Below are 26,564 nucleotides of genomic sequence, written 5' to 3' on the forward strand. Positions count from 1 at the left end.
ATGCAGTGACCAGCGTGCCACCTTTCAATGCAGAGAGACCAGCGTGCCCCCTTCAATGCAGAGAGACCAGCGTGCCCCCTTCAATGCAGAGAGACCAGCGTGCCCCCTTCAATGCAGAGAGACCAGTGTGCCCCCTTTCAATGCAGTGACCAGCATGCCCCCTTCAATGCAGAGAGACCAGCGTGCCCCCTTTAATGCAGAGAGACCAGCGTGCCCCCTTCAATGCAGTCACCACCGTGCCCCCTTCAATGCAGAGAGACCAGAATGCCCCCTTCAATGCAGTGACCAGCGTGCCCCCTTCAATGCAGAGAGACCAGCGTGCCCCCTTCAATGCAGAGAGACCAGCGTGCCCCCTTCAATGCAGAGAGACCAGCGTGCCCCCTTTCAATGCAGTGACCAGCATGCCCCCTTCAATGCAGAGAGACCAGCGTGCCCCCTTCAATGCAGAGACCAGCGTGCCCCCTTCAATGCAGAGAGACCAGCGTGCCCCCTTCAATGCAGAGAGACCAGCGTGCCCCCTTCAATGCAGAGAGACCAGCGTGCCCCCTTCAATGCAGAGAGACCAGCGTGCCCCCTTCAATGCAGTCACCACCGTGCCCCCTTCAATGCAGAGAGACCAGAATGCCCCCTTCAATGCAGTGACCAGCGTGCCCCCTTCAATGCAGAGAGACCAGCGTGCCCCCTTCAATGCAGAGAGACCAGCGTGCCCCCTTCAATGCAGAGAGACCAGCGTGCCCCCTTTCAATGCAGTGACCAGCATGCCCCCTTCAATGCAGAGAGACCAGCGTGCCCCCTTCAATGCAGAGACCAACGTGCCCCCTTCAATGCAGTCACCACCGTGCCCCCTTCAATGCAGAGAGACCAGAATGCCCCCTTTCAATGCAGTGACCAGCGTGCCCCCTTCAATGCAGAGAGACCAGCGTGCCCCCTTCAATGCAGAGAGACCAGCGTGCCCCCTTCAATGCAGAGAGACCAGCGTGCCCCCTTTCAATGCAGTGACCAGCATGCCCCCTTCAATGCAGAGAGACCAGCGTGCCCCCTTCAATGCAGAGACCAGCGTGCCCCCTTCAATGCAGAGAGACCAGCGTGCCCCCTTCAATGCAGAGAGACCAGCGTGCCCCCTTCAATGCAGAGAGACCAGCGTGCCCCCTTCAATGCAGAGAGACCAGCGTGCCCCCTTCAATGCAGTCACCACCGTGCCCCCTTCAATGCAGAGAGACCAGAATGCCCCCTTCAATGCAGTGACCAGCGTGCCCCCTTCAATGCAGAGAGACCAGCGTGCCCCCTTCAATGCAGAGAGACCAGCGTGCCCCCTTCAATGCAGAGAGACCAGCGTGCCCCCTTTCAATGCAGTGACCAGCATGCCCCCTTCAATGCAGAGAGACCAGCGTGCCCCCTTCAATGCAGAGACCAACGTGCCCCCTTCAATGCAGTCACCACCGTGCCCCCTTCAATGCAGAGAGACCAGAATGCCCCCTTTCAATGCAGTGACCAGCGTGCCCCCTTCAATGCAGAGAGACCAGCGTGCCCCCTTCAATGCGGAGACCAGCGTGCCCCCTTCAATGCATAGTGAACAGCGTGCCCCCTTCAATGCAGAGAGACCAGCGTGCCCCCTTCAATGCAGAGTGACCAGCGTGCCCCCTTCAATGCAGTGACCAGCGTTCCCCCTTTAATGCAGAGAGACCAGCGTGCCCCCTTCAATGCAGTGACCAGTGTGCCCCCTTCAATGCAGTGACCAGCGTGCCCCCTTCAATGCAGTGACCAGCGTGCCCCCTTCAATGCAGTCACCAGCGTGCCCCCTTCAATGCAGTGACCAGCGTGCCCCCTTCAATGCAGAGAGATCAGTGTGCCCCCTTTCAATGCAGAGAGACCAGCGTGCCCCCTTCAATGCAGAGAGACCAGCGTGCCCCCCTTCAATGCAGAGAGTCCATCGTGCCCACTTTCAATGCAGAGTGACCAGCGTGCCCCCTTCAATGCAGATTGACCAGCGTGCCCCCTTCAATGCAGAGTGACCAGCGTGCCCCCTTCAATGCAGTCACCAGCGTGCCCCCTTCAATGCAGAGTGACCAGCATGCCCCCTTCAATGCAGAGTGACCAGCGTGCTCCCTTCAATGCAGTCACCAGTGTGCCCCCTTCAATGCAGTGACCAATGTGCCCCCTTCAATGCAGAGAGACCAGCGTGCCCCCTTCAATGCAGTGACCAGCGTGCCCCCTTCAATGCAGAGAGACGCGTGCCCCCTTCAATGCAGAGAGACGCGTACCCCCTTCAATGCAGTGACCAGCGTGCCCCTTTCAATGCAGTGACCAGCGTGCCCCCTTCAATGCAGAGAGACCAGCGTGCCCCCCTCAATGCAGTCACCACCGTGCCCCCTTCAATGCAGTCACCACCGTGCCCCCTTCAATGCAGTCACCAGCATGCCCCCTTCAATACAGAGAGACCAGCGTGCCCCCTTCAATGCAGAGAGACCAGCGTGCCCCCTTCAATGCAGAATGACCAGCGTTCCCCCTTCAATGCAGTCACCACCGTGCCCCCTTCCATGCAGTCACCAGCATGCCCCCTTCAATGCAGACACCAGCGTGTCCCCTTCAATGCAGAGAGACCAGCATGCCCCCTTCAATGCAGACACCAGCGTGCCCCCTTCAAGGCAGAGAGACCAGAGTGCCCCATTCAATGCAGTGACCAGGGTGCCCCCTTCAATGCAGTCACCAGCGTGCCCCTTTCAATGCAGAGAGACTTACCTGCAGCAGCGGCGGCTTCTCCTCACTGTCCCCCGCGTCTCCTCGAGTCTTCCCGCCTCCTCATCGGCCAATGGCATGCGTTCGCCTTTCGGCCAATCAGGAAGCGGGTCTCGGACCCGCTTCCTGATTGGCCAGGAGGAGGATCCGTGTGACAATAGCAAATTTTCATTCGCTATTGTCAAACAATGGGTGGGTTCGGGCCGCAGTGCTCTTCGCCCAGGGTCCACCCTTTCCTGAAGCCTATTAGAGCCTCTGGCTCTAATCAGGTGATTAAAAGAAAAAACCCCATTGAACTCCATGCGTCCGGTGCCCTGCATGTAGATTAGGGCGCCAGGCGCATGGATAGGGGGGGCGGTGCCCCTGCGCCCCCAACGCACCAGCCGCCACTGTTTAAGGCCCCTTTCACACTAGGAGTCCGTCAGATGGACTCAGTTTTTCTCATTGGGGAATCGATCCGCCGATCCCCCGCTGAGCAGGAGGAGACAGCTGTGTGTCTGCGCTGTGTGCGGAGACAGAGCTGTCAGGTCCCCATGCATCTCTATGGGGGAATAGGATGGGAACGGACCATCTGTCTGTTCTCATCTGATCCCATCCGATCCGATCCGCTGAACGTATGGAAAATAGGGTTTCCATCTGTCCAAATTTGACGGATCGGATGTCGGCGGGCATGTCCCATAGAGATGCATGGGGTGACTGTTCAGATCCGCCTGAAACACTGATAGGCGGATCTGAATGGTCCACATGTGTGAAAGGGGACTTAACCACTTGCCTACCTGGCACTTTTACCCCCCTTCCTGCCCAGGCCAATTCTCAGCTTTCAACACTGTTGCACTTTGAATGACAATTGCGCAGTCATGCAACACTGTACCCAAATGAAATTTTTATCATTTTTTTTTTTTTTTCAAACATAGAGCTTTCTATTGGTGGTATTTAATCATCACTGGGGTTTTTATTATTTTGCTGAACAAATAAAAAAAGACATGTGCTTCAGGTGTGGTCTGTTGAGTCTGGGGAGTCTCCAATGAGGGCTCTCGTTGGACAGTGGAGGAAAACCTGGCCAATAGCACACCAGGGTTTATAGCTGTCTAAGTGAGCGGAGGTTGCAGCAATGCACCCTGGGATTGGATATAAGCCTGAGGGGGAGCATGTGACAGGGGGTCTTTGGTGGGAAGCAGAGTCCCAGGGGGAGGATGACGGCTTTCTCTCCTCCTGTCAGAGCGAGTGAGGGTGTCCTGAGCGGTCGGCGTAGAGGATCGGAGGTTGAGCTGGGCTGCAGGAAGGATTCAGAGTATAAATTACATATAATACTAATATTACATTATTATATATTATCATTATTATCTTATTATTATATATTTTTATATATGATATGTTATTATTATGATTTATTATTATGATATATTATTATATATATTACAATATTAAATATACTAACAATTCATATTATTACACATTAAATATTATATTTACTAATTTTATTACATTGTTCATTTATTTTATTATTATTAAAATGACTTATAATACTAATATTACTCTGAGGATGATATTGTATGACTTCCTGATGTCCTATGCACTAATCTAATATTCTTATAGATATAATATTCTTATATATCTTACATATTACAACATTATTATAAAGTAGTATTAATTATTATTATTATCATACATTATATTATTATATATTATTATTATTATTATTATTATTATCATATATATATATATATATATATATATATATTATTATTATTATTAATATATATATATATATATATATATATATATATATATATATATATATATATATATATATATTATATCGTATTAATGTTTTTATTATCATTATTATTAATTATTATTATATTATATTGTATTATTATATTTATATTACAATATTAAATAGACTAACAATATATATTATTACTCATTAAATATTATATTTACTAATTTTATAACATTGTTCATTTATTTTATTAATATTAAAATGACTTATAATACTAATATTACTCTGAGGATTATACTGTATGACTTCCTGATGTCCTATACACTGATATAATATTCTTATAGATATAATATTCTTATAGCTATATTCTTATATATTACAATATTATTATATTATTATATAGTATTATTAATTATTATTATTATACATTATATTATTATTATTATTATCATATATATATATATATATATATATATATATATATATATATATATATATATATATATATATATATTATATCTTATATATATATTATATATTATATCTTATAAATATATTATTATATATTATATCTTATTAATTTTATTATTATTATTATTATTATTATATATTATATTATTATATTTATATTACATATACTAACAATTCATATTATTACTCATTAAATATTATATTTACTAATTTTATTACATTGTTCATTTATTTTATTATTATTAAAATGACTTATAATACTAATATTACTCTGAGGATGATATCCTGTAACTTCCTGCACTGATATAATATTCTTTCCCTACAGAAAAATGGCCGCCAGTTGGAGTCCTTTCACAGAGCAGTGCGGCCTCTAGTGTCTGCTGGATGATTTCCTGTGTGTGCTACGCAGTGTATTATTGTGATTGGTCCTAGGAAAAATGGCCGCCAACTGAAGCCTCAGCTAAACCTCATCCGTCCTCTAGTGTTTGTGGGAAGAAACAGGAAAAGGAATCGGTTGGCGAGGTGAGGAGGATACACGGAGGAATCGTTTATTATTACAGATTATAGGTAATCAATCATGGGGGAGGGAGGACATAATATTTATATCTCATTACAAAGAAGTTCTAGAATCTTCTCTCTAATCCTTCCATAGCTCTGATATTCATCATAGTGCTGTACACTGAGCCCACAGCTCCCAACTCTCCCTGATTTGTAGCAATGTCCCCTCTCTCCCCTCTGCCCCCTCTGTCCCCCTTGTCCCTTCTGTCCCCCTTGTCCCTTCTGTCCCCCTTGTCCCTTCTGTCCCCCTTGTCCCTTCTGTCCCCCTTGTCCCTTCTGTCCCCCTTGTCCCTCTGTCCCTCCTGTCCCCCTTGTCCCTTCTGTCCCCCTTGTCCCTTCTGTCCCCCTTGTCCCTTCTGTCCCCCTTGTCCCTCTGTCCCTCCTGTCCCCCTTGTCCCTCCTGTCCCCCTTGTCCCTTCTGTCCCCCTTGTCCCTTCTGTCCCCCTTGTCCCTTCTGTCCCCCTTGTCCCTTCTGTCCCCCTTGTCCCTTCTGTCCCCCTTGTCCCTTCTGTCCCCCTTGTCCCTCTGTCCCTCCTGTCCCCCTTGTCCCTCCTGTCCCCCTTGTCCCTTCTGTCCCCCTTGTCCCTTCTGTCCCCCTTGTCCCTTCTGTCCCCCTTGTCCCTTCTGTCCCCCTTGTCCCTTCTGTCCCCCTTGTCCCTTCTGTCCCCCTTTTCACTTGTCCGTTCTGTCCCCCTTGTCCCTTCTGTCCCCCTTGTCCCTTCTGTCCCCCTTGTCCCTTCTGTCCCCCTTGTCCCTTCTGTCCCCCTTGTCCCTTCTGTCCCCCTTGTCCCTTCTGCCCCCCTTGTCCCTTCTGTCCCCCTTGTCCCTTCTGTCCCCCTTGTTCCTCTGTCCCTTCTGTCCCCCTTGTTCCTCTGTCCCTTCTGTCCCCCTTGTTCCTCTGTCCCTTCTGTCCCCCTTGTCCCTTCTGTCCCCCTTGTTCCTCTGTCCCTTCTGTCCCCCTTGTCCCTTCTGTCCCCCTTGTCCCTTCTGTCCCCCTTGTCCCTTCTGTCCCCCTTGTTCCTCTGTCCCTTCTGTCCCCCTTGTCCCTTCTGTCCCCCTTGTCCCTCCTGTCCCCCTTGTCCCTTCTGTCCCTTCTGTCCCCCTGTCCCTTCTGTCCCCCTGTCCCTTCTGTCCCCCTGTCCCTTCTGTCCCCCTGTCCCTTCTGTCCCCCCTGTCCCTTCTGTCCCCCTGTCCCTTCTGTCCCCCTGTCCCTTCTGTCCCCCTTGTCCCTTCTGTCCCCCTTGTTCCTCTGTCCCTTCTGTCCCCCTTGTCCCTTCTGTCCCCCTTGTCCCTTCTGTCCCCCTTGTCCCTTCTGTCCCCCTTGTCCCTTCTGTCCCCCTTGTCCCTTCTGTCCCCCTTGTTCCTCTGTCCCTTCTGTCCCCCTTGTCCCTTTTGTCCCTTCTGTCCCCCTTGTCCCTTCTGTCCCCCTTGTCCCTTCTGTCCCCCTTGTCCTTTCTGTCCCCCTTGTCCCTTCTGTCCCCCTTGTCCCTTCTGTCCCCCTTGTCCCTTCTGTCCCTTCTGTCCCTCTTTTCACCTGTCCCTTCTGTCCCCCTTGTCCCTCTGTCCCTTCTGTCCCCCTTGTCCCTTCTGTCCCCCTTGTCCCTTCTGTCCCCCTTGTCCCTTCTGTCCCCCTTGTCCCTTCTGTCCCCCTGTCCCTTCTGTCCCCCTTTTCACCTGTCCCTTCTGTCCCCCTTGTCCCTTCTGTCCCCCTTGTCCCTTCTGTCCCCCTTGTCCCTTCTGTCCCCCTTGTCCCTTCTGTCCCCCTTGTCCCTTCTTCCCCCCTTGTCCCTTCTGTCCCCCTTGTTCCTCTGTCCCTTCTGTCCCCCTTGTTCCTCTGTCCCTTCTGTCCCCCTTGTCCCTTCTGTCCCCCTTGTCCCTTCTGTCCCCCTTGTCCCTTCTGTCCCCCTTGTCCCTTCTGTCCCCCTTGTTCCTCTGTCCCTTCTGTCCCCCTTGTCCCTCCTGTCCCCCTTGTCCCTTCTGTCCCCCTTGTCCCTTCTGTCCCCCTTGTCCCTTCTGTCCCCCTTGTCCCTTCTGTCCCCCTGTCCCTTCTGTCCCCCTGTCCCTTCTGTCCCCCTGTCCCTTCTGTCCCCCTGTCCCTTCTGTCCCCCTTTTCACCTGTCCCTTCTGTCCCCCTTGTCCCTTCTGTCCCCCTTGTCCCTTCTGTCCCCCTTGTCCCTTCTGTCCCCCTTGTCCCTTCTGTCCCCCTTGTCCCTTCTGTCCCCCTTGTTCCTCTGTCCCTTCTGTCCCCCTTGTTCCTCTGTCCCTTCTGTCCCCCTTGTCCCTTCTGTCCCCCTTGTCCCTTCTGTCCCCCTTGTCCCTTCTGTCCCCCTTGTCCCTTCTGTCCCCCTTGTCCCTTCTGTCCCCCTTGTCCCTTCTGTCCCCCTTGTCCCCCTGTCCCTTCTGTCCCTCTTTTCACCTGTCCCTTCTGTCCCCCTTGTCCCTCTGTCCCTTCTGTCCCCCTTGTCCCTTCTGTCCCCCTTGTCCCTTCTGTCCCCCTTGTTCCTCTGTCCCTTCTGTCCCCCTTGTCCCTTCTGTCCCCCTTGTCCCTTCTGTCCCCCTTGTCCCTTCTGTCCCCCTTGTCCCTTCTGTCCCCCTTGTCCCTTCTGTCCCCCTTGTCCCTTCTGTCCCCCTTGTCCCTTCTGTCCCCCTTGTCCCTTCTGTCCCCCTTGTCCCTTCTGTCCCCCTTGTCCCTTCTGTCCCCCTTGTCCCTTCTGTCCCCCTTGTCCCTTCTGTCCCCCTTGTCCCTTCTGTCCCCCTTGTCCCTTCTGTCCCCCTTGTCCCTTCTGCCCCCCTTGTCCCTCTGTCCCTTCTGCCCCCCTTGTCCCTCTGTCCCTTCTGCCCCCCTTATCCCTTCTGTCCCACCTGTGCCTCATTCCTCCCTCGTGTTGCTCTGATCTATAGAGTTGTATATAAAACGCATTATTTATATTTCAGAAACCGTTCCCAGTGATAAAACCTTTCATCCCATCTCTAATTTGCTGCGTCTGTAAATGAAATCCAATATAAAGGAATAATAGAAGTGGTAAAAAAAGGACCTGTGGATTTAACTAATGTTTTTTTTGTTTTTTTTTTTATATAATTATAATTTAACCCCTTGCCTACCGGGCACTTAAGCCCCCCTCCTGCCCAGGCCAATTCTCAGCTTTCGCACTTTGAATGACAATTACGCAGTCATGTAACACTGTATCCATATAACATTTTTTTTATCATCTTTTCAAACAAATAGAGATTCATGTTGGTGGTATTTAATCACTCCTGGGGGAGGGGGGGGGGGGATATTTTTTGCTGAACAATGCACACTGGACGTTTTTGGAGCTGCTGTTAGCAGCGTCAGACGTTTTTCTTTTGCAGCTGCAGAACGCCCATCCATGTTATTCTATGGCCTCATGCACACATAGAGCTTTTAGGAGCTCCAAGTGGCATAGGCGTTTAGCTGCAAAAAAACCCAGGAACTGTGCGTTCTGGAGCTCCAGCGTCAAGCTGTAAAAACGTCTGACGCTGCTAAAGGCTTCATAACGTTGCTTAGCGTGCATTAAGCCACGTTATACGTTTTTTTTCTTCCATTCAAAATCAATGGTTCCCTATGGGAGCCTATTGATTTGAATGGAAGTCGCACCGCAAGTCGGATCAGGATGGTCCGACTTGCGGCGTGACTTGCGGTGTGAGAATCTTGAGGGGGAACTCCACGCCAAAATGGGGAAAAAAACGGCGTTCCCCCCCAGGTTCCAAATCAGGCCCTTCGGGTCTAGTATGGAATTTGAGGGTAGCCCCACGCCGAAAAAACGAGGAGAAGGGGGGGTGGGGGGCCACTCGCTCGTCCCCTACCCTTTCCTGGCCTGCCGGGCTGCATGCTCGGATAAGGGTCTGGTATGGATTCTGGGGGGGACCCCACGCCGTTTTTTTTACCCATTTTGGCGTGGAGTTCCCCCTCAAGATTCTCACAGCACAAGTCGCGCCGCAAGTCGGATCATCCTGATCCGACTTGCGGTGCGACTTCCATTCAAATCAATGGGCTCCTATAGGGAACCATTGATTTTGAATGGAGGCAGAAAAAACGCTGCTAAAAGCTACGTGGCCAAACGTGTAATAACGCAAATGGAAAAAGCTACTGAAAGCACATTTAACAGCTGCTTTTTCCCAGCGTCAAGAAACAGCTTTGGAGCTCGTTTTTATGACGCCCTGTGTGCATGGAGCATTATTGATGTGCACTGATGAGGCGGCACTGATGGGCCCTGATAGGCACTGATAAGGTGGCAATGATAGGCACTGGTAGGTGACAATTATGGGCAGCACTCATGATGGGGCACTGATAGGTGGCACTGATGGGCAATGATAGGCACTGGTAGGTGACACTTATGGGCCGCATTCATGGGGCACTGATAGGCATTGGTAGGTGACACTTATGGGCAGCACTCATAATGGGGCACTGGTAGGTGGCACTGATGGGCAATGATAGGCACTGGTAGGTGACACATATGGGCAGCACTGATGATGGGCACTGATGGGTGGCACTGATGGGCAATGATAGGCACTGGTAGGTGACACTTGTGGGCAGCACTCACGATGGGGCACTGATAAGTGGCACTGATGGGCAATGATAGGCACTGGTAGGTGACACATATGGGTAGCACTCATGAAGGGGCACTGATAGGTGACACATATGGGCAGCACTCATGATGGGGCAATGATGGTCACTGATAGGTGACACATATGGGCAGCACTCATGATGGGGCACTGATAGGTGGCACTGATGGGCAATGATAGGCACTGATAGGTGACACATATGGGCAGCACTCATGATGGGGCACTGATGGGCAATGATATGCACTGGTAGATGACACCTATGGGCAGCTCTCATGATGGGGCACTGATAGGTGGCAGTGATGGGCAATGATAGGCACTGGTAGGTGACACATATGGACAGCACTCATGATGGGGCACTGATGGGCAATGATAGGCACTGGTAGGTGACACATATGGGCAGCACTCATGATGGGGCACTGATGGGCAATGATAGGCACTGGTAGGTGACACTTATGGGCAGCACTCACGATGGGGCAATGATAGGCACTGGTAGGTGACACATATGGGCAGCACTCATGATGGGGCACTGATGGGCAATGATAGGCACTGGTAGGTGACACATATGGGCAGCACTCATGATGGGGCAATGATAGGCACTGGTAGGTGACACTTATGGGCAGCACTCATGATGGGGCACTGATAGGTGGCACTGATGGGCAATGATAGGCACTGGTAGCTGACACTTAAGGGCAGCACTCTTGATGGGGAACTGATAGGTGGCACTGGTGGGCATTGATAGGTGGTGCTGTGGGCACTGGTAGGTGGCACTGGCAGGTGACACTGGTGGGCACAGATGTTCCTCCTCTTCGGGACCGATGTCCCTCTGACAGCAGCCGCCGATCAGCACTCCTGACAGTGTGAGGAGAAAAAAACAGCTGATCACCGGCTGATCATTCCAGAGAGAAGAACGGTCAGATGTGATTACAACAGCTGACCGTCCTTCTCTCTCAGCGGGGAACGATCATGGGTGTCAGACGGCAATCGGAGCCACCTGCTCCGTGCATCGGCTTCCCCGTTGATGAGCGGGGGCAGGAGTGCCCCACCGGTGGTGCGCGTTCACCCACTAGCCTCCCGAGAGCGAGCGCCGTACATGTACGGCAATTTGCCTGGGAGCGGCTGCCTGCCGCAGTATAACTTACGGTGGGCGGTCGTAAAGCTGTTAACCACTTAAGGACCGGGCCTATTTCTGACACTTGTTGTTTACAAGTTAAAATCAGTATTTCTCTTACGTCCTCCGACAGTCGCCGCCTCCTCTAAGTCATCACTATTGGGGGTATTGACTTCCGCTCCGCAGGAGTAGCTAGGCATAAGACTTAGTCAAAAGAACAAAAGCATTTGCATAGACACACCCATCGGGGCTGTCCCACTGGTCAATACCCCCCTGCAGTGACCACTCCCAACTCAGTTTGTTTCTGCCTAGCGTCAGGAGTAGTCAGGCTTCCCTGTGCTGGGGCTCCAGTCTCAGCCTTTCTAATCTTTTTCCTTTGATTTTCTTTGAAAATGTCAGTTTTGTTCTTTGATTTACTAGCTGTTTATTTTGTCAGCTTTAGTTTTTTTAGTCGGTTCTTTGGATGAAGATGGATTCATGCGGAGCTGGGAATCGGACTGACCGCCCTGGTTCTACGGGGCAGAGGGTCAGAGGGACCCCCAGCCCGCCATCGAGCGTTCAGCCGTGGTTCGTCCTGGCATTATGAACGACCCATCCCTGCTCGCAGCAGGGATGCAGCCGTGAGGTGGCTACCTCACTGGACACATCTGCGATACTGCAGTGTAATGTCCTTGGCTAACGGCATTCCCTGTCAGATGAGGACAGCGGCTTTCCGTTCTGAGAGGCTCCCCACGCCATCTGGTACAGGTAAGTACTTCTGTGTGGGGCCTCTGTCTGGGGTGGCAGTCCTGTGTTGCTGTGTGTCCCCCCATGTCTGTGCCGGTGTGGGACTCCCTGTTGCGATCCCTGCGGGGGTTTTTTGTACATACGCTGCGCTATGGTGCTGTGTGTTTGTGGGAGCCCTTTTCCCTGTGTCACTTAGGTGTTTTCACTGGGGGTGCAGACGATGTGTGTGGCGGCCGCAGCGGGGGAAAACCGCACGGTCCGCCATCTTTAATATGGGCAAGCTGATTTACATGCTGTTTTGGCACCATCCGGCGCCATCTTGCGTGTGGCAGAACGATCGTTCCATGCACATGTTCGGCGGCCATTTTGCAGGAGCCTCCCATTCAGCTCTATAGGCAGCCATTTTCCCTGGGTCCCTTGCAGCTTATAGTTCAGCCTCTTTTGACCTCACTTCCTTTTCCTCTAAAGCAGCGGTCGATGTGGTAACACTCTGTGGGGCTCTGCAGACTGTCTCTTCCATAACTTTCTGTTTTGTCATTTCTGGTTCAGTTTCTTCTCCTTTTGGGTATCTTTTGTCACTGTACATATAGCGGTGGGCTGCACACTCCGCAGCGGTTTTAAAGGGCCAGTATTTTCTATTGCACTGTTATACTCTACCTTGGGCAATGGAATCTCAGGACAGCAAATTCCCTCCAGCTCTGGTGGGGGACCCCAGTCCTGCTGGTGCCCCTGTTATACCTGATTTAGCCGCCGTAGTGGCGTCTTTTGTATCCAAAATGGAGGTGCTGATGGCTGAACGTGCTGCTAGAAAAAGGCCCAGTCTTATCTCCTCTGATTCAGATGGTGATGTAGCTGCTGCGACGGGCGTGCCCTTTTCAGGTTTCGCTCATCCCTGGACTCTCTGGGGTCTGAGGGGGAGGCGGAGGGGGTTGATCTTTCTCCCCCGGGGTCGCCTGAAGAACACGCGACCATGGATGAGTTGATTGTTTCTGTAAAGGAAACACTACATTTGGAGGATGAGCCCAGTCCTCCGGGCATTGTGTCCTCTTTTGGTACACACAGGACCCGCAAGTCGGCGCAGGTTTTTCCCTGCTCCGCTGAATTTCATTACACTGTTAATGAACTGTGGCGCACTTTAAAACGGCCATTCATGGTACCTAGTCGGTTTAAGTTGCTTTATCCTTTTGCGCCGGCTACGGAATCGCGATGGTGTGTGCCTCCACAGGTGGATCACACTGTGGCAGTTTTGAACAAGGCTACCTTGATTCCTACTGAGGAGACCCCGGTTTTTCGGGATCCCACGGACAGGAGGCTGGAGTCTCTAGCCCGCCATTCCTACACGGTGGCGGGTTCCTTGCTCAAACCTGTCTTCGCGTCTGTTTTGGTGGCTGATTGGACTAAGGTGCTTAGGAGCAACCTCGTGTCTGATTCTGTCCCACCTGCCAGGCTGGATATTGTGGATCAAATTCACCAAGGAGTCATGTATTTTTGCGATGCAGCCTTAAATGAGGCCCCTTTGGTAGCACGCCTATCTAGTGTCGCGGTGCTTAACCGTCAAATGATCTGGCTGAAGAGCTGGTCGGCTGACCAGACATCACGGAAAACTGTTGCTGATTTTCCCTATGCTGGTTCTCGCCTTTTTGGTGAGGCGTTGGATACCTTGGTAAAAGGCATCACGGGGGGCAAGAAAACCATGCTGCCCCAGAACCACAAGAACAAGTCCTTTCGTGGCAAGCGGGGTTCCGCCTCTCGACCCAGCCAGGGGTCCTTTCGTGCCTTTCGGAATCAAACCAAGGGCAAGCCCTTCAAGGGCCAAGGTAGCCAGAAGAAGCCCTGGGTGGGCAAGCAGAAGTCCGGCAATGCCGGTACGGCGGGTTAATCCGCCTCTGCCTGAAGGGGCGCCCTCACTTGTTTCAGGGGTGGGGGGACGTTTGCGTGGTTTCCTCCAACCTTTGCTGCTCCAAATTCCGGACAGGTGGGTTCAGGAAATCATTTGATCGGAGTACAAGATCGAATTCCTTTCCCGGCCGGCGGACAGATTTTTTCCCTCAAATCTTCATTTGACCCCAGGGCGCCTGCAGGACCTGCATCAAGCGGTGCAGGACCTCCTTGCACAGGGGGTGATTGTCCCGGGGCCCCATCGGGACAGGTTTCGGGGATTTTATTCCAATCTGTTCACTGTGCCCAGAAAGGAGGGCAAGGTGCGTCCTATTCTGGACCTGAAAGCTCTGAACCGCTTTGTGCGCGTTAAAAGTTCCGTATGGAATCTCTCCGTTCGGTGGTGGCCTCCCTGAGTCCAGGGGAATTCCTGGCCTCTATAGACCTGAAGGATGCGTACCTACACATCCCCATTTTCGAGGGTCCCCAGAGGTACCTTCGGTTCGCTATAGCGGAGGACCACTATCAGTTTGTGGCGTTACCTTTCGGTCTCGCTTCGGCTCCAAGGGCCTTTACAAAGGTGTTGGCGCCTGTTCTAGGCCTGCTGAGGGCTCAGGGCATTGCGGTCTTGGGATATCTTGACGATCTCCTCTTAAGATCGAGTGTCCGCCAGGACCTACTGCGCGATCTGTCCATCACGGTACAGACGCTCCAGGAGTTCGGATGGACCATCAACGTACAGAAGTCGACCTTGTCTCCTTCGGTTCGTCTTCCCTATCTGGGAATGGTTCTGGACTCTGCTCAAGCAAAGGTCTTCTTGCCGGAGGACAAGCTCCGCACCTTACAGGACGAGATCAGGTCCCTCAGGGACAAGCCATCCTCGTCACTCAGGACCTGCATGCGGTCCCTAGGGTTGATGGTATCGGCCTTCAAGGCGATACCCTTTGCCCAGTTTCACACACGGTCTCTTCAAGCGGAGATCCTGGCCAGGTGGGACAGACTTCCTCGGTCCTTGGATTTGAGTGTCTCATTGAGTCGCCAAACCAAAATGGATCTTCTGTGGTGACTTCAGTCCCCGGCTGTGGCAGACGGCAAGTCCTTCCATCCGTTGCTGTGGACGGTGATTACCACGGATGCCAGCCTGTCGGGCTGGGGTGGAGTCCTGGGCAACCTATCTGCCCAGGGCACTTGGTCGGGGGAGGAATCCTCCCTTCCGATCAACATATTGGAATTGAGAGCGATCAAACTCTGTCTCTTCCAGTGGTCGGATTGACTTCGGGGCTGTCCGGTTCGGGTACAGACAGACAATGCTACCACGGTGGCTTACATCAACCACCAGGGGGGCACCAGGAGTGCCCGGGCGGCCAGGGAGGTGACCGACATTCTGTCTTGGGCCGAGACTCATGTCCCGGCAATCTCAGCAGTTCACACTCCGGGTGTGGAGAATTGGCAGGCCGACTACCTGAGCCGACAGACCCTGGACCAAGGGGAATGGTCCCTACACCCGGAGGTCTTCCAAATGCTTTGTGCGAATTGGGGATCCCCGGACGTGGATCTGTTTGCGTCTTGGCTAAACCACAAGGTGGAAAGGTTTGTGGCAAGAACGCGCAATCCTCTGGCAGACGCCTCGGATGTGTTGGTGGCCCCTTGGCATCAGTATCATCTGATGTATGCCTTTCCTCTGATTCAGTTGGTGTCCAGGTTCCTTCGCAGGTTAGCCTCGGAACCGCACCTGGTGATTCTGGTAGCGCCGGTCCTGGTACGCCGATGTTGTTCACCTGGCAGTGGCGCCTCCTTGGCGGCTGCCAATGCGGGAAGATCTGCTGTCTCAGGGACCAATCTTCCATCCTGCTTTACAGTCGCTGGCTTTAACGGCCTGGCTGTTGAGACCCAGGTCCTGAGAGACAGAGGTCTCTCCCCTGAGGTCATTCCTACTCTGATCAAGGCTAGGAAAACCTCCTCTGGTAAAATGTATTACCGTACCTGGAAAGCCTATTTCGTCTGGTGTGAGTCCAGGGGGTTCTTCCCTCGCTCGTACTCGGTGTCGAGAGTGTTGGCTTTCCTCCAGTCGGGGTTGGGCCAGCGCCTGACGCTGGCCACGATAAAGGGCCAGGTGTCTGCACTGGCTATTCTTTTTCAACGCCCTGTGGCGTCTAATTCTTTAATTCGCACCTTCATTCAGGGTGTGCGGCATTTGGCTCCTCCCAGAAGGGAGCCTTTACCTCCGTGGGACTTGAACTTGGTTCTGTCCGTTTTACAGCGTTCTCCCTTTGAGAACATCCGGGAGATTTCGTTGCCTCTGCTGTCTAAGAAGGTTGCCTTTTTAGTGGGGATCACTTTGGCTCGCAGAGTATCGGAGCTGGCGGCGTTGTCTTGCCGCTCTCCTTACTTGGTAATTCACAAGGATAAGGTGGTCTTGTGACCACACCTGTCTTTTCTTCCTAAGGTGGTCTCTGAGTTCCACCTTAATGAGGACATTGTCCTGCCTTCGCTTTGTACGAAGCCTAAGCATCCCAAGGAGGTTGCATTACATTTCTTGGATGTTGTCAGGGTGATCAGGGTTTACCTGTTGTCTACGGAGTCCTTTCGGAAGTCCTTCCTGAGGGACCTCAGAAGGGCATGGCTGCGTCTGCAGCGACCATTGCCAAATGGATCAGACAGACCATTGAACAGGCCTATGCTTTGAAGGAACGGGTTCCACCCTTCCCTGTTAAAGCGCACTCTACCAGATCTTTGAGTGCGTCCTGGGCCTACTGGCATCGAGCCTCGGTGGCCCAGGTGTGCAAGGCTGCAACTTGGTCTTCAGTGCACACCTTTTCAAAATTCTATAAGGTGGATTTTCTAGCATCAGCCGATGCCTCCTTTTGGCCGCGAAGTTCTCAGTGCGGCAGTGTCCTGAGGGACCCTTGTTTTGTTGTGGGTCCCTGACGTTTGGGGTTGTTTATCCCCTGGATTATTTGATTTCCTGGGCTGTTGCTCCTGTTGAGCCTTTTCTGTTGCCCAGAAGGTTCTCTTACTATGCGTGTAAGGTTCCTTTCTCTGATGTGGGTACTGCCTTGCCTTTTCTACGGTTGCGTCTCCCACCCCTCATGTATACACTGCTTTGGGACATCCCAATAGTGATGACTTAGAGGTGGCGGCGACTGTTGGAGGACGTAAGAGAAAACTGAATTTTTGTAAAATCTTACCTGTAAAAATTCCTTTCTCTGAGTCCTCCGACACTCCGTTTTTTTTCCTAGAAAATGACTTTGAATCCCCAAACATTATATAATTATTTATTTATTTTTAGCAAAGATTCTGTAGAATAAAATGGTGTTCGTTGCAATATTTTTTGTCTCGTGGTATTTGCGCTGCGGCCTTGTAAACACAATTTCACTGCATTAAAAAAAAAAAAAAAAAAAAAAAAGAAACAGTAAAGTTAGCCTAATTTGTTTCTATGATGTGAAAGATAATGTTACGCCGAGTACAGTGCCTTGCGAAAGTATCAACAACAAGTGGGACACAATCATGAAGTGGAACGAAATTTATCAGATATTTCAAACTTTGTTAACAAATAAAAAACTGAAAAATTGGGCGTGCAAAATTATTCAGCCCCTTTACTTTCAGTGCAGCAAACTCTCTCCAGAAGTTCAGTGAGGATCTCTGAATGATCCAATGTTGACCTAAATGAATAATGATGATAAATAGAATCCACCTGTGTGTAATCAAGTCTCCGTATAAATGCACCTGCACTGTGATTGTCTCAGAGGTCCGTTTTAAAGCGCAGAGAGCATCATGAAGAACAAGGAACACACCAGGCAGGTCCAAGATACTGTTGTGGAGAAGTTTAAAGCCGGATTTGGATACAAAACGATTTCCCAAGCTTTAAACATCCCAAGGAGCACTGTGCAAGCGATAATATTGAAATGGAAGGAGTATCAGACCACTGCAAATCTACGAAGACCTGGCCGTCCCTCCAAGCTTTCAGCTCATACAAGGAGAAGACTGATCAGAGATGCAGCCAAGAGGCCCATGATCACTCTGGATGAACTGCAGAGATCTTGGTGGGAGGTGGGAGACTCTGTCCATAGGACAACAATCAGTCGTATACTGCACAAATCTTCCCTTTATGGAAGAGTGGCAAGAAGAAAGCCATTTCTTAAAGATATCCATAAAAATGTTGTTTAAAGTTTGCCACAAGCCACCTGGGAGACCAAACATTTGGAAGAAGGTGCTCTGGTCAGATGAAACCAAAATCAAACTTTTTGGCAACAATGCAAAATGTTATGTTTGGTGTAAAAGCAACACAGCTCATCACCCTGAACACACCATCCCCACTGTCATACATGGTGGTGGCAGCATCATGGTTTGGGCCTGCTTTTCTTCAGCAGGGACAGGGAAGATGGTTAAAATTGATGGGAAGATGGATGGAGCCAAATACAGGACCATTCTGGAAGAAACCCTGATGGAGTCTGCAAAAGACCTGAGACTGGGACGGAGATTTCTCTTCCAACAAGACAATGATCCAAAACATAAAGCAAAATCTACAATGGAATGGTTCACAAATAAACATATCCAGGTGTTAGAATGACCAAGTCAAAGTCCAGACCTGAATCCAATCGAGAATCTGTGGAAAGAACTGAGAACTGCTGTTCACAAACGCTCTCCATCCAACCTCATTGAGCTCGAGCTGTTTTGCAAGGAGGAATTGGCAAAAATTTCAGTCTCTCGATGTGCAAAACTGATAGAGACATACCCCAAGCGACTTACAGCTGTAATCACAGCAAAAGGTGGCACTACAAAGTATTAACTTAAGGGGGCTGAATAATTTTGCACGCCCAATTTTTCAGTTTTTTATTTATTAACAAAGTTTGAAATATCCAATAAATTTCGTTCCACTTCATGATTGTGTCCCACTTGTTGATTCTTCACAAAAAATTACAGTTTTATATCCTTATGTTTGAAGCCTGAAATGTGGCAAAAGGTCGCAAAGTTCAAGGGGGCCGAATACTTTCGCAAGGCACTGTAAATAGATAACCCATGTCATGCTTCAAAATTGCGCACGCTGGTGGAATGGCGACAAACATTGGTACTTTAAAATCTCCATAGGTGACACTTTAAAAAAATTCTACAGGTTACCAGTTTAGAGTTACAGAGAAGGTCTAGGGATAGAATTATTTCTCTCACTCTAATGATCGCAGCGATACCTCACGTGTGTGGTTTGAACACCGTTTACATATGTGGAAGCAACTTGCATATGCGTTCGCTTCTGCACACGAGCCCAGAGGGAAGGTGTGCTTTAAATTTTTTTTCTTTTCTTATTTATTTTACTTTTTATGTTTACATTGTCCCTTTAAAAAAATAGTTTTGATCACTTTTATTCCTAAACATCCCTTGTAATCGAAATAAGCAGGACAGGTCCTCTTTTTAATGTGAGATCTGGGGGTCAAAAAGATCTCACATCTACACTAAAAAGAAAAAAATATAAAATTATTTTTTTCATCATGGAAAAAAATGGGCCCTTTCAGGCCGTTGGGAGGAAGTGACGTATGACGTCACTCCGGTCCTTCAAGGCCATAGAGTGGAGTGGGGGCCAGCTTGCCCTCACTCAACTTCCTTCCTAGGAGGGGAGAGGACCCCGGATTGTTTACTGATGGCTCCAGTAGGCGGGGGAAAGCCGCCGTGAGGCGGGGGGGGGGGGCGCCTCTCTCGCCATCCATAAGTGATCTTGCAGTGAATCTGCTGCTGGGACTACTTTAAAAGCGGACCGCCTGCTATTTTAAAAAAATACCGGGGTTATGGCTGCTATCTGCTGCCATAACCCCGTATTTAAAGACAAGGTAGCGACGTAAATACACAGTGGGCAGACCAAAAGTGGTTAAACCCCCTTGACGCCAATGGAACACAAATTTTTGGCCTCCGCTTTAGGGGGTTGTATCGGGGTGATGAGTGAAGCTAGAGGAGTTCCTCCCGGTACCGTTGTTTAGAGCCCACGGTCGGCTTTCTTGTAATGATAACCAATGTGGCTGAGCAGCCGTTCAGTTGATATTACAAGGAGTGGGAGGGGACTACTTACTGTCACATTCCCCCCGATCCCTCCATAAAGAGTACCTGTCAATGCCTATTACTGTCATATTCCTCCCCGATCCCTCCATAAAGAGTACCTGTCACTGCCTATTACTGTCACATTCCCCCCGATCCCTCCATAAAGAGTACCTGTCACTGCCTATTACTGTCACATTCCCCCGATCCCTCCATAAAGAGTACCTGTCACTCCTATTACTGTCACATTCCCCCCGATCCCTCCATAAAGAGTACCTGTCAATGCCTATTACTGTCATATTCCTCCCCGATCCCTCCATAAAGAGTACCTGTCACTGCCTATTACTGTCACATTCCCCCCGATCCCTCCATAAAGAGTACCTGTCACTGCCTATTACTGTCACATTCCCCCGATCCCTCCATAAAGAGTACCTGTCACTCCTATTACTGTCACATTCCTCCCCGATCCCTCCATAAAGAGTACCTGTCACTGCCTATTACTGTCACATTCCTCCCCGATCCCTCCATAAAGAGTACCTGTCACTGCCTATTACTGTCACATTCCCCCCCGATCCCTCCATAAAGAGTACCTGTCACTGCCTATTACTGTCACATTCCCCCGATCCCTCCATAAAGAGTACCCGTCACTCCTATTACTGTCACATTCCCCCCCGATCCCTCCATAAAGTGTACCTGTCACTGCCTATTACTGTCACATTCCCCCGATCCCTTCATAAAGAGTACCTGTCACTGCCTATTACTGTCACATTCTCCCCGATCCCTCCATAAAGAGTACCTGTCACTGCCTATTACTGTCACATTTCCCCTGATCCCTCCATAAAGAGTACCTGTCACTGCCTATTACTGTCACATTCCCCCCCGATCCCTCCATAAAGAGTACCTGTCACTGCCTATTACTGTCACATTCCCCCCCCCCCGATCCCTCCATAAAGAGTACCTGTCACTGCCTATTACTGTCACATTCCCCCCCGATCCCTCCATAAAGAGTACCTGTCACTGCCTATTACTGTCACATTCCCCCGATCCCTCCATAAAGAGTACCTGTCACTGCCTATTACTGTCACGTCCCCCCCCCCCCCCCGATACCTCCACAAAGAGTACCTGTCACTGCCTATTACTGTCACATTCCCCCGATCCCTCCATAAAGAGTACCTGTCACTGCCTATTACTGTCACATTCCCCCGATCCCTCCATAAAGAGTACCTGTCACTGCATATTACTGTCACATTTCCCCCGATCCCTCCATAAAGAGTACCTGTCACTGCCTATTACTGTCACATTCCCCCGATCCCTCCATAAAGAGTACCTGTCACTGCCTATTACTGTCACGTCCCCCCCCCCCCCCGATACCTCCACAAAGAGTACCTGTCACTGCCTATTACTGTCACATTCCCCCCCGATACCTCCACAAAGAGTACCTGTCACTCCTATTACTGTCACATTCCCCCCCGATCCCTCCACAAAGAGTACCTGTCACTGCCTATTACTGTCACATTCCCCCCCAATCCCTCCATAAAGAGTACCGAAACAAAAAAAGAGAGGTAGACCCGCGGGACTTTGAGTGAGGTGACTGTTAGGGGCTGGAAATAGAATACTGGGATGCAAGAATAAAAGACATACTTTATTACGCTATATAAAAAGTATACAAGTGATGAGTGTTGTCATACACTAGTTTGCATATTGAGAAAGCCCCATGGCTAAATAAAAACAATATACAGTATAAATGGTAATACATTGCATAAAGATGTAAATCTTGCATTACAGCATGGTTTCAGAATAACCTTAATGACATATATATATTCATATTGGTACAGTAATCTTCATCCTAACTTTTAATGACATGTTGATTCATAGTAGTACAGTAAACTGCATCCTGAACTGACGCGTTTCGCGCGCTGTGCGCTCGCTTCCTCAGAGATAGATGCACTCAAAGTAAATCTATGGGAGAACACATATCAGAGTAAAAAATGTGTAGTTTGATGAAAAAGCGAAAAAGGTTGAATGTGATAGTGGTCATTCAAAAAAGTAAGAAATACTCACAGGTCGATAAAAATTGGAATGGGGAGATATATGTTTTCTCTGTGTGACAACAGTGGCATTTGTCTGACCCGGGAGCTGAGGGGTCCCTGCTGAGTGCAAGCCAAGAACGGAGAACCCATGGTGCATGGGTGACAAGAAGTGGAATAAAGGGATGCACCATCCAGAATCTGCCATATGGGGGAAAAAAATGTGAAAAAAATCGCCTCTGTTTGATCCGCCGCTCGCCCGCTACATGACGCTGGGGTCCCATGCTTTGCTGTCAACCTCGGACTCTCATGGTAAGCCTGGACACTGTGGCAATTCCTTTTCCTCCCTTTTTTTCTTTTCTCCTCACTCTATCTCCTCGGTGCCACTTTGCTCATTCAGTTTTCTCACCATCTCTATTTCACATTCCTGGTGGTTAGCTATGGCACTTGCTCACCACTTATCCACTCCGGGCTTTGCACTATGGTTCTTCAGTTCACTCCCATCCCCCTTTTTTCCTCACATCTTCCTTCCCTTCATTTTGGGTCATGTCACTTACACTATTTCCACACCAGCTCTGGCCATACACTGGTCCATACACTTTCACTCTGTCACTCCTATCCATCATTGATTTTTTTCTTACACATTGTTTTTCACATTTTTTCCCCCATATGGCAGATTCTGGATGGTGCATCCCTTTATTCCACTTCTTGTCACCCATGCACCATGGGTTCTCCGTTCTTGGCTTGCACTCAGCAGGGACCCCTCAGCTCCCGGGTCAGACAAATGCCACTGTTGTCACACAGAGAAAACATATATCTCCCCATTCCAATTTTTATCGACCTGTGAGTATTTCTTACTTCTTTGAATGACCACTATCACATTCAACCTTTTTCGCTTTTTCATCAAACTACACATTTTTTACTCTGATATGTGTTCTCCCATAGATTTACTTTGAGTGCATCTATCTCTGAGGAAGCGAGCGCACAGCGCGCGAAACGCGTCAGTTCAGGATGCAGTTTACTGTACTACTATGAATCAACATGTCATTAAAAGTTAGGATGAAGATTACTGTACCAATATGAATATATATATGTCATTAAGGTTATTCTGAAACCATGCTGTAATGCAAGATGTACATCTTTATGCAATGTATTACCATTTATACTGTATATAGTTTTTATTTAGCCATGGGGCTTTCTCAATATGCAAACTAGTGTATGACAACACTCATCACTTGTATACTTTTTATATAGCGTAATAAAGTATGTCTTTTATTCTTGCATCCCAGTATTCTATTTCCAGCCCCTAACAGTCACCTCACTCAAAGTCCCGCGGGTCTACCTCTCTTTTTTTGTTTCGCATATATATTGGGATGGAGGTATGTTAGGGAAAGTACTAGACCATTATCCCCTTTCTTCCATAAAGAGTACCTGTCACTGCCTATTACTGTCACATTTCCCCCCCCCCCCCGATCCCTCCATAAAGAGTACCTGTCACTGCCTATTACTGTCAGGGATTGCCTGATTACATTATCATATGCAGATGAAATTGTATACAGCAACAGAATTAACCTGAACCAATTATCTAGCCATCTGGACAGAACAATGTGGGCTCATTAACATTTAACAATAGGACACGCAGGCTTAACACAATCCACATTCCACCTCAATAGATAGACAATAGGACAAGACTGCCAATGACAGTCTGTCCGTCTCCTACATTGAAGTACATGGAATGCACATCTACGTATTGCTATGATTTTTTTATGATTTAGGAGTCAGACTTCATGGCAACAGGCTATAGGCCTCATAGTGTAAAGTGGAATTAAATCTTCAAATTTCTTGAGAGATATTGCTGACAAATATTACTGTTCCACTTGAAGCAATCCAAAACATTAGGTATCTGTCTTTCACTCCCAGTGACGGTGAGTACCGTCACATTCAGTAAAACTGTTAGGCTAGCTGTAGAAGGTTCGAATCTAGGCCAGTTCAGCAGGAACCTGTTGAGATTTAAACCATGTGTGGGCAGGCTGAGTGTACCCAAGTTGATTGATTGATCAACTTGGGTACAACCAGCCTGATGGATTTTAAATGCGATTACCGCTATGGCCTGGTATAGCTGTTAGCAATAATCACTGTGTTCTTCTGGCAGGGGCGGCTTCGACCCTGCAGGAGGGATTCCCCTTGCCATTGGTATTCCAATGGCTGGCCTTAGTTATAAATAACAGAGAGAAGTCCACAAGGTGGCATACACCCCCTTTTGGACTTAACCCCCAGTAATCTGGCATACTTTACAAAGTGGCTGAAATCCTGGAGCTCAACATTTAATGAGTGTCAGATCATTTCAATTTCTTTTCTCTCTTCTGCTTTCAGTGATGGCGTCTGCTGATCTGAAGGAGGAGCTGGAATGTTCCATCTGTCTGAGTGTTTATACAGATCCTATAACCCTGATATGTGGACACAACTTTTGCCAGGACTGTATTAGTGAAGTGTTGGATTCACAGGCGAGGTCTGGTGGTTATTCCTGTCCTGATTGCAGAGAAGAGTTCCAGGAGCGGCCTGCACTGCGGAGGAACATAACACTGCGTAACATAGTGGAGAATATCCGGTCTGCTCAGCCAGATCAGGAGGGGTCCGGGGTCTTCTGTACTTACTGTATTCACACCCCTGTACCTGCTGTGAAATCCTGTCTGTTGTGTGAAGCTTCTCTGTGTGACAATCACCTGAGAGTCCACAGCAAGTCACCAGAACACGTCTTATGTGACCCTACCACTTCCCTGGAGAACAGAAAAGGCTCATCACTAGAACATGTCTTATGTGACCCCACCACTTCCCTGGAGAACAAGAAATGCTCCGTCCATAAGAAGATCCTGGAGTATTACTGCACAGAGGACTCCTCCTGTATCTGTGTGTCCTGCGGGCTGGATGGAAAACATCAGGGACACCAGGTGGTGACTCTGGATGAGGCCTTTGAGATGAAGAAGAAGAAACTGGGAAATGTTCTGCAGAAACTAATGGCAGAGAGAGAGGAGACGGAGAAAAGAGTGCAGAGTCTGCAGGAACGCAGGAGGAAAGTACAAGGAAAGGCAGATGATGAAACAGAGAGAATCACTGCCCTGTTCAGAGATCTCAGGAGACGTCTGGAGGACCTTGAGAAGAAAGTCCTGAGTGAGATCTCGGGACAGGCAGAACGGGCCTCTCTATCACTGTCTGATATGATCCAACAGCTGGAAATTAAGAAGGATGAGCTGTACAGTAAGGTGTGTTATCTTGAGGAACTGTGTAACATGACGGATCCACTGACTGTCCTTCAGGAATCGGGCACAGGTGACTTGTGTGATACTGAGGATGGAGATGATATGGACATAGAGAGACATGATAAATTCCTCCATGATGGAGGGGATCTGGATGTGGCGGGAATCTCACACATATTACACACCGGTTTATCTGAGATCATGTCTGGGGTAAATGTAGAGAAATGTACAGACACAAATGTCTATCCACATTCTTCCACAAATGAAATATTTCCCTCCGTTGCTAAACAATCCAGGAAACGTCCCCAACCCACCCCCACCATACAACACTCACACCTCCAGGCTGGAGGACCTAACATTGGGGCTGTACAGCAAACATGGGGGTTGTCGGTGTTTACAGACATATTACTGGATATGAGAACAGCTGGTAGTCATCTAGATATATCAGATGACGGGAAAACTGTGTACAGGTCATTCTATCAGTCCATTCCCGAATCACCAGAAAGCTTTCGGTGTTCTCAGGTGTTAAGCAGACAGAGGTTTTCCTCAGGGAGACATTACTGGGAAGTGGATGTCGGGGAGTCTCAGATCTGGAGAGTTGGGATGTGTTACCCCAGTATAGACCGGAGAGGATTTCAGTCAGGGTTTGGATATAATAATAAGTCCTGGTGTTTAGAGAGCAGGAAGTATGATAGATACGCTGCGATACATGACAGTAATCAGGTCCCAATTCCCAGCAGTTTCTCTAGTAAGAGATTCAGGATATATCTGGATTATGAGGCCGGGCGGATCTCCTTTTATGATCTGTGTGACCCGATCCGACACCTCCACACCTTCACCACCACCTTCACTGAGCCCCTCCATGCTGGGTTACGTGTAGGGAAGGATACCTTTATTAAGATATCTGGGATAGAATCAGAGGTGAGAAATCTGCACAGAGACTGGTGACATCACAGAGCGGAGAATCTGATTGGTGCAAAATCCAGCCAATAGATGGAAGCAGTGGACAAAATACAACATTAATGATTTATTTTTAAAGCCGCAGGCCTCGGGCCATCCTCTTCATCCTAAACCTCACTTCGCTGACCAGGAACAAGCATGCAGGGGGTCATATTATTTCATTGGCTGCATACTTGTTCTGGAAACCCATGGAATGTGAGGCACCCAGGCTACTAGGAAGTGTAGTCCTGTGAGTGCTGGCTGGGAAGGAGCCCGTCCTTGCTCCAGACAATATCCAATAAGAGCAGAAGATCCCAGGATCCACACATCAGAACAAGACCTGCTGTGTGTGAACAAGTGGCAGTCTCAGCCTGGACCCCCACCAGGCAACTCTCCTAATGTTTAGATCAAAAGTTAGTGATTCTTGCGCTATCACGGTATTTTAAAATGTTATATATATTTCCCAGGTGCTGCAGGTACTAATCTGTTACCTGAACAGTTTCTATAATCAGTAAATGGGAAGATGTACAGTAAATGTA

At 49.2% G+C, this 26,564-nt stretch overlaps 1 protein-coding gene across 1 annotated transcript; it reads left to right on the top strand.

Annotated features, from left to right (window-relative positions):
- Positions 1 to 24,159: 24,159 nt before the first annotated feature.
- On the top strand, positions 24,160 to 26,127 carry LOC309562055 (E3 ubiquitin-protein ligase TRIM39-like; the record flags this gene model as incomplete). Its single annotated transcript, XM_082266166.1, has 2 exons — positions 24,160 to 25,293; positions 25,459 to 26,127. The coding sequence occupies 2 exons, from the start codon at positions 24,160 to 24,162 to the stop codon at positions 26,032 to 26,034; spliced, it is 1,710 nt and encodes a 569-aa protein (XP_082122292.1). The 3' UTR covers positions 26,035 to 26,127.
- Between the last annotated feature and the right edge of the window lie 437 nt (positions 26,128 to 26,564).

Source organism: Pelophylax lessonae (assembly GCF_965119305.1).
Source record: "Pelophylax lessonae genome assembly, chromosome: 1".
Taxonomy (NCBI): Eukaryota; Metazoa; Chordata; class Amphibia; order Anura; family Ranidae; genus Pelophylax; species Pelophylax lessonae.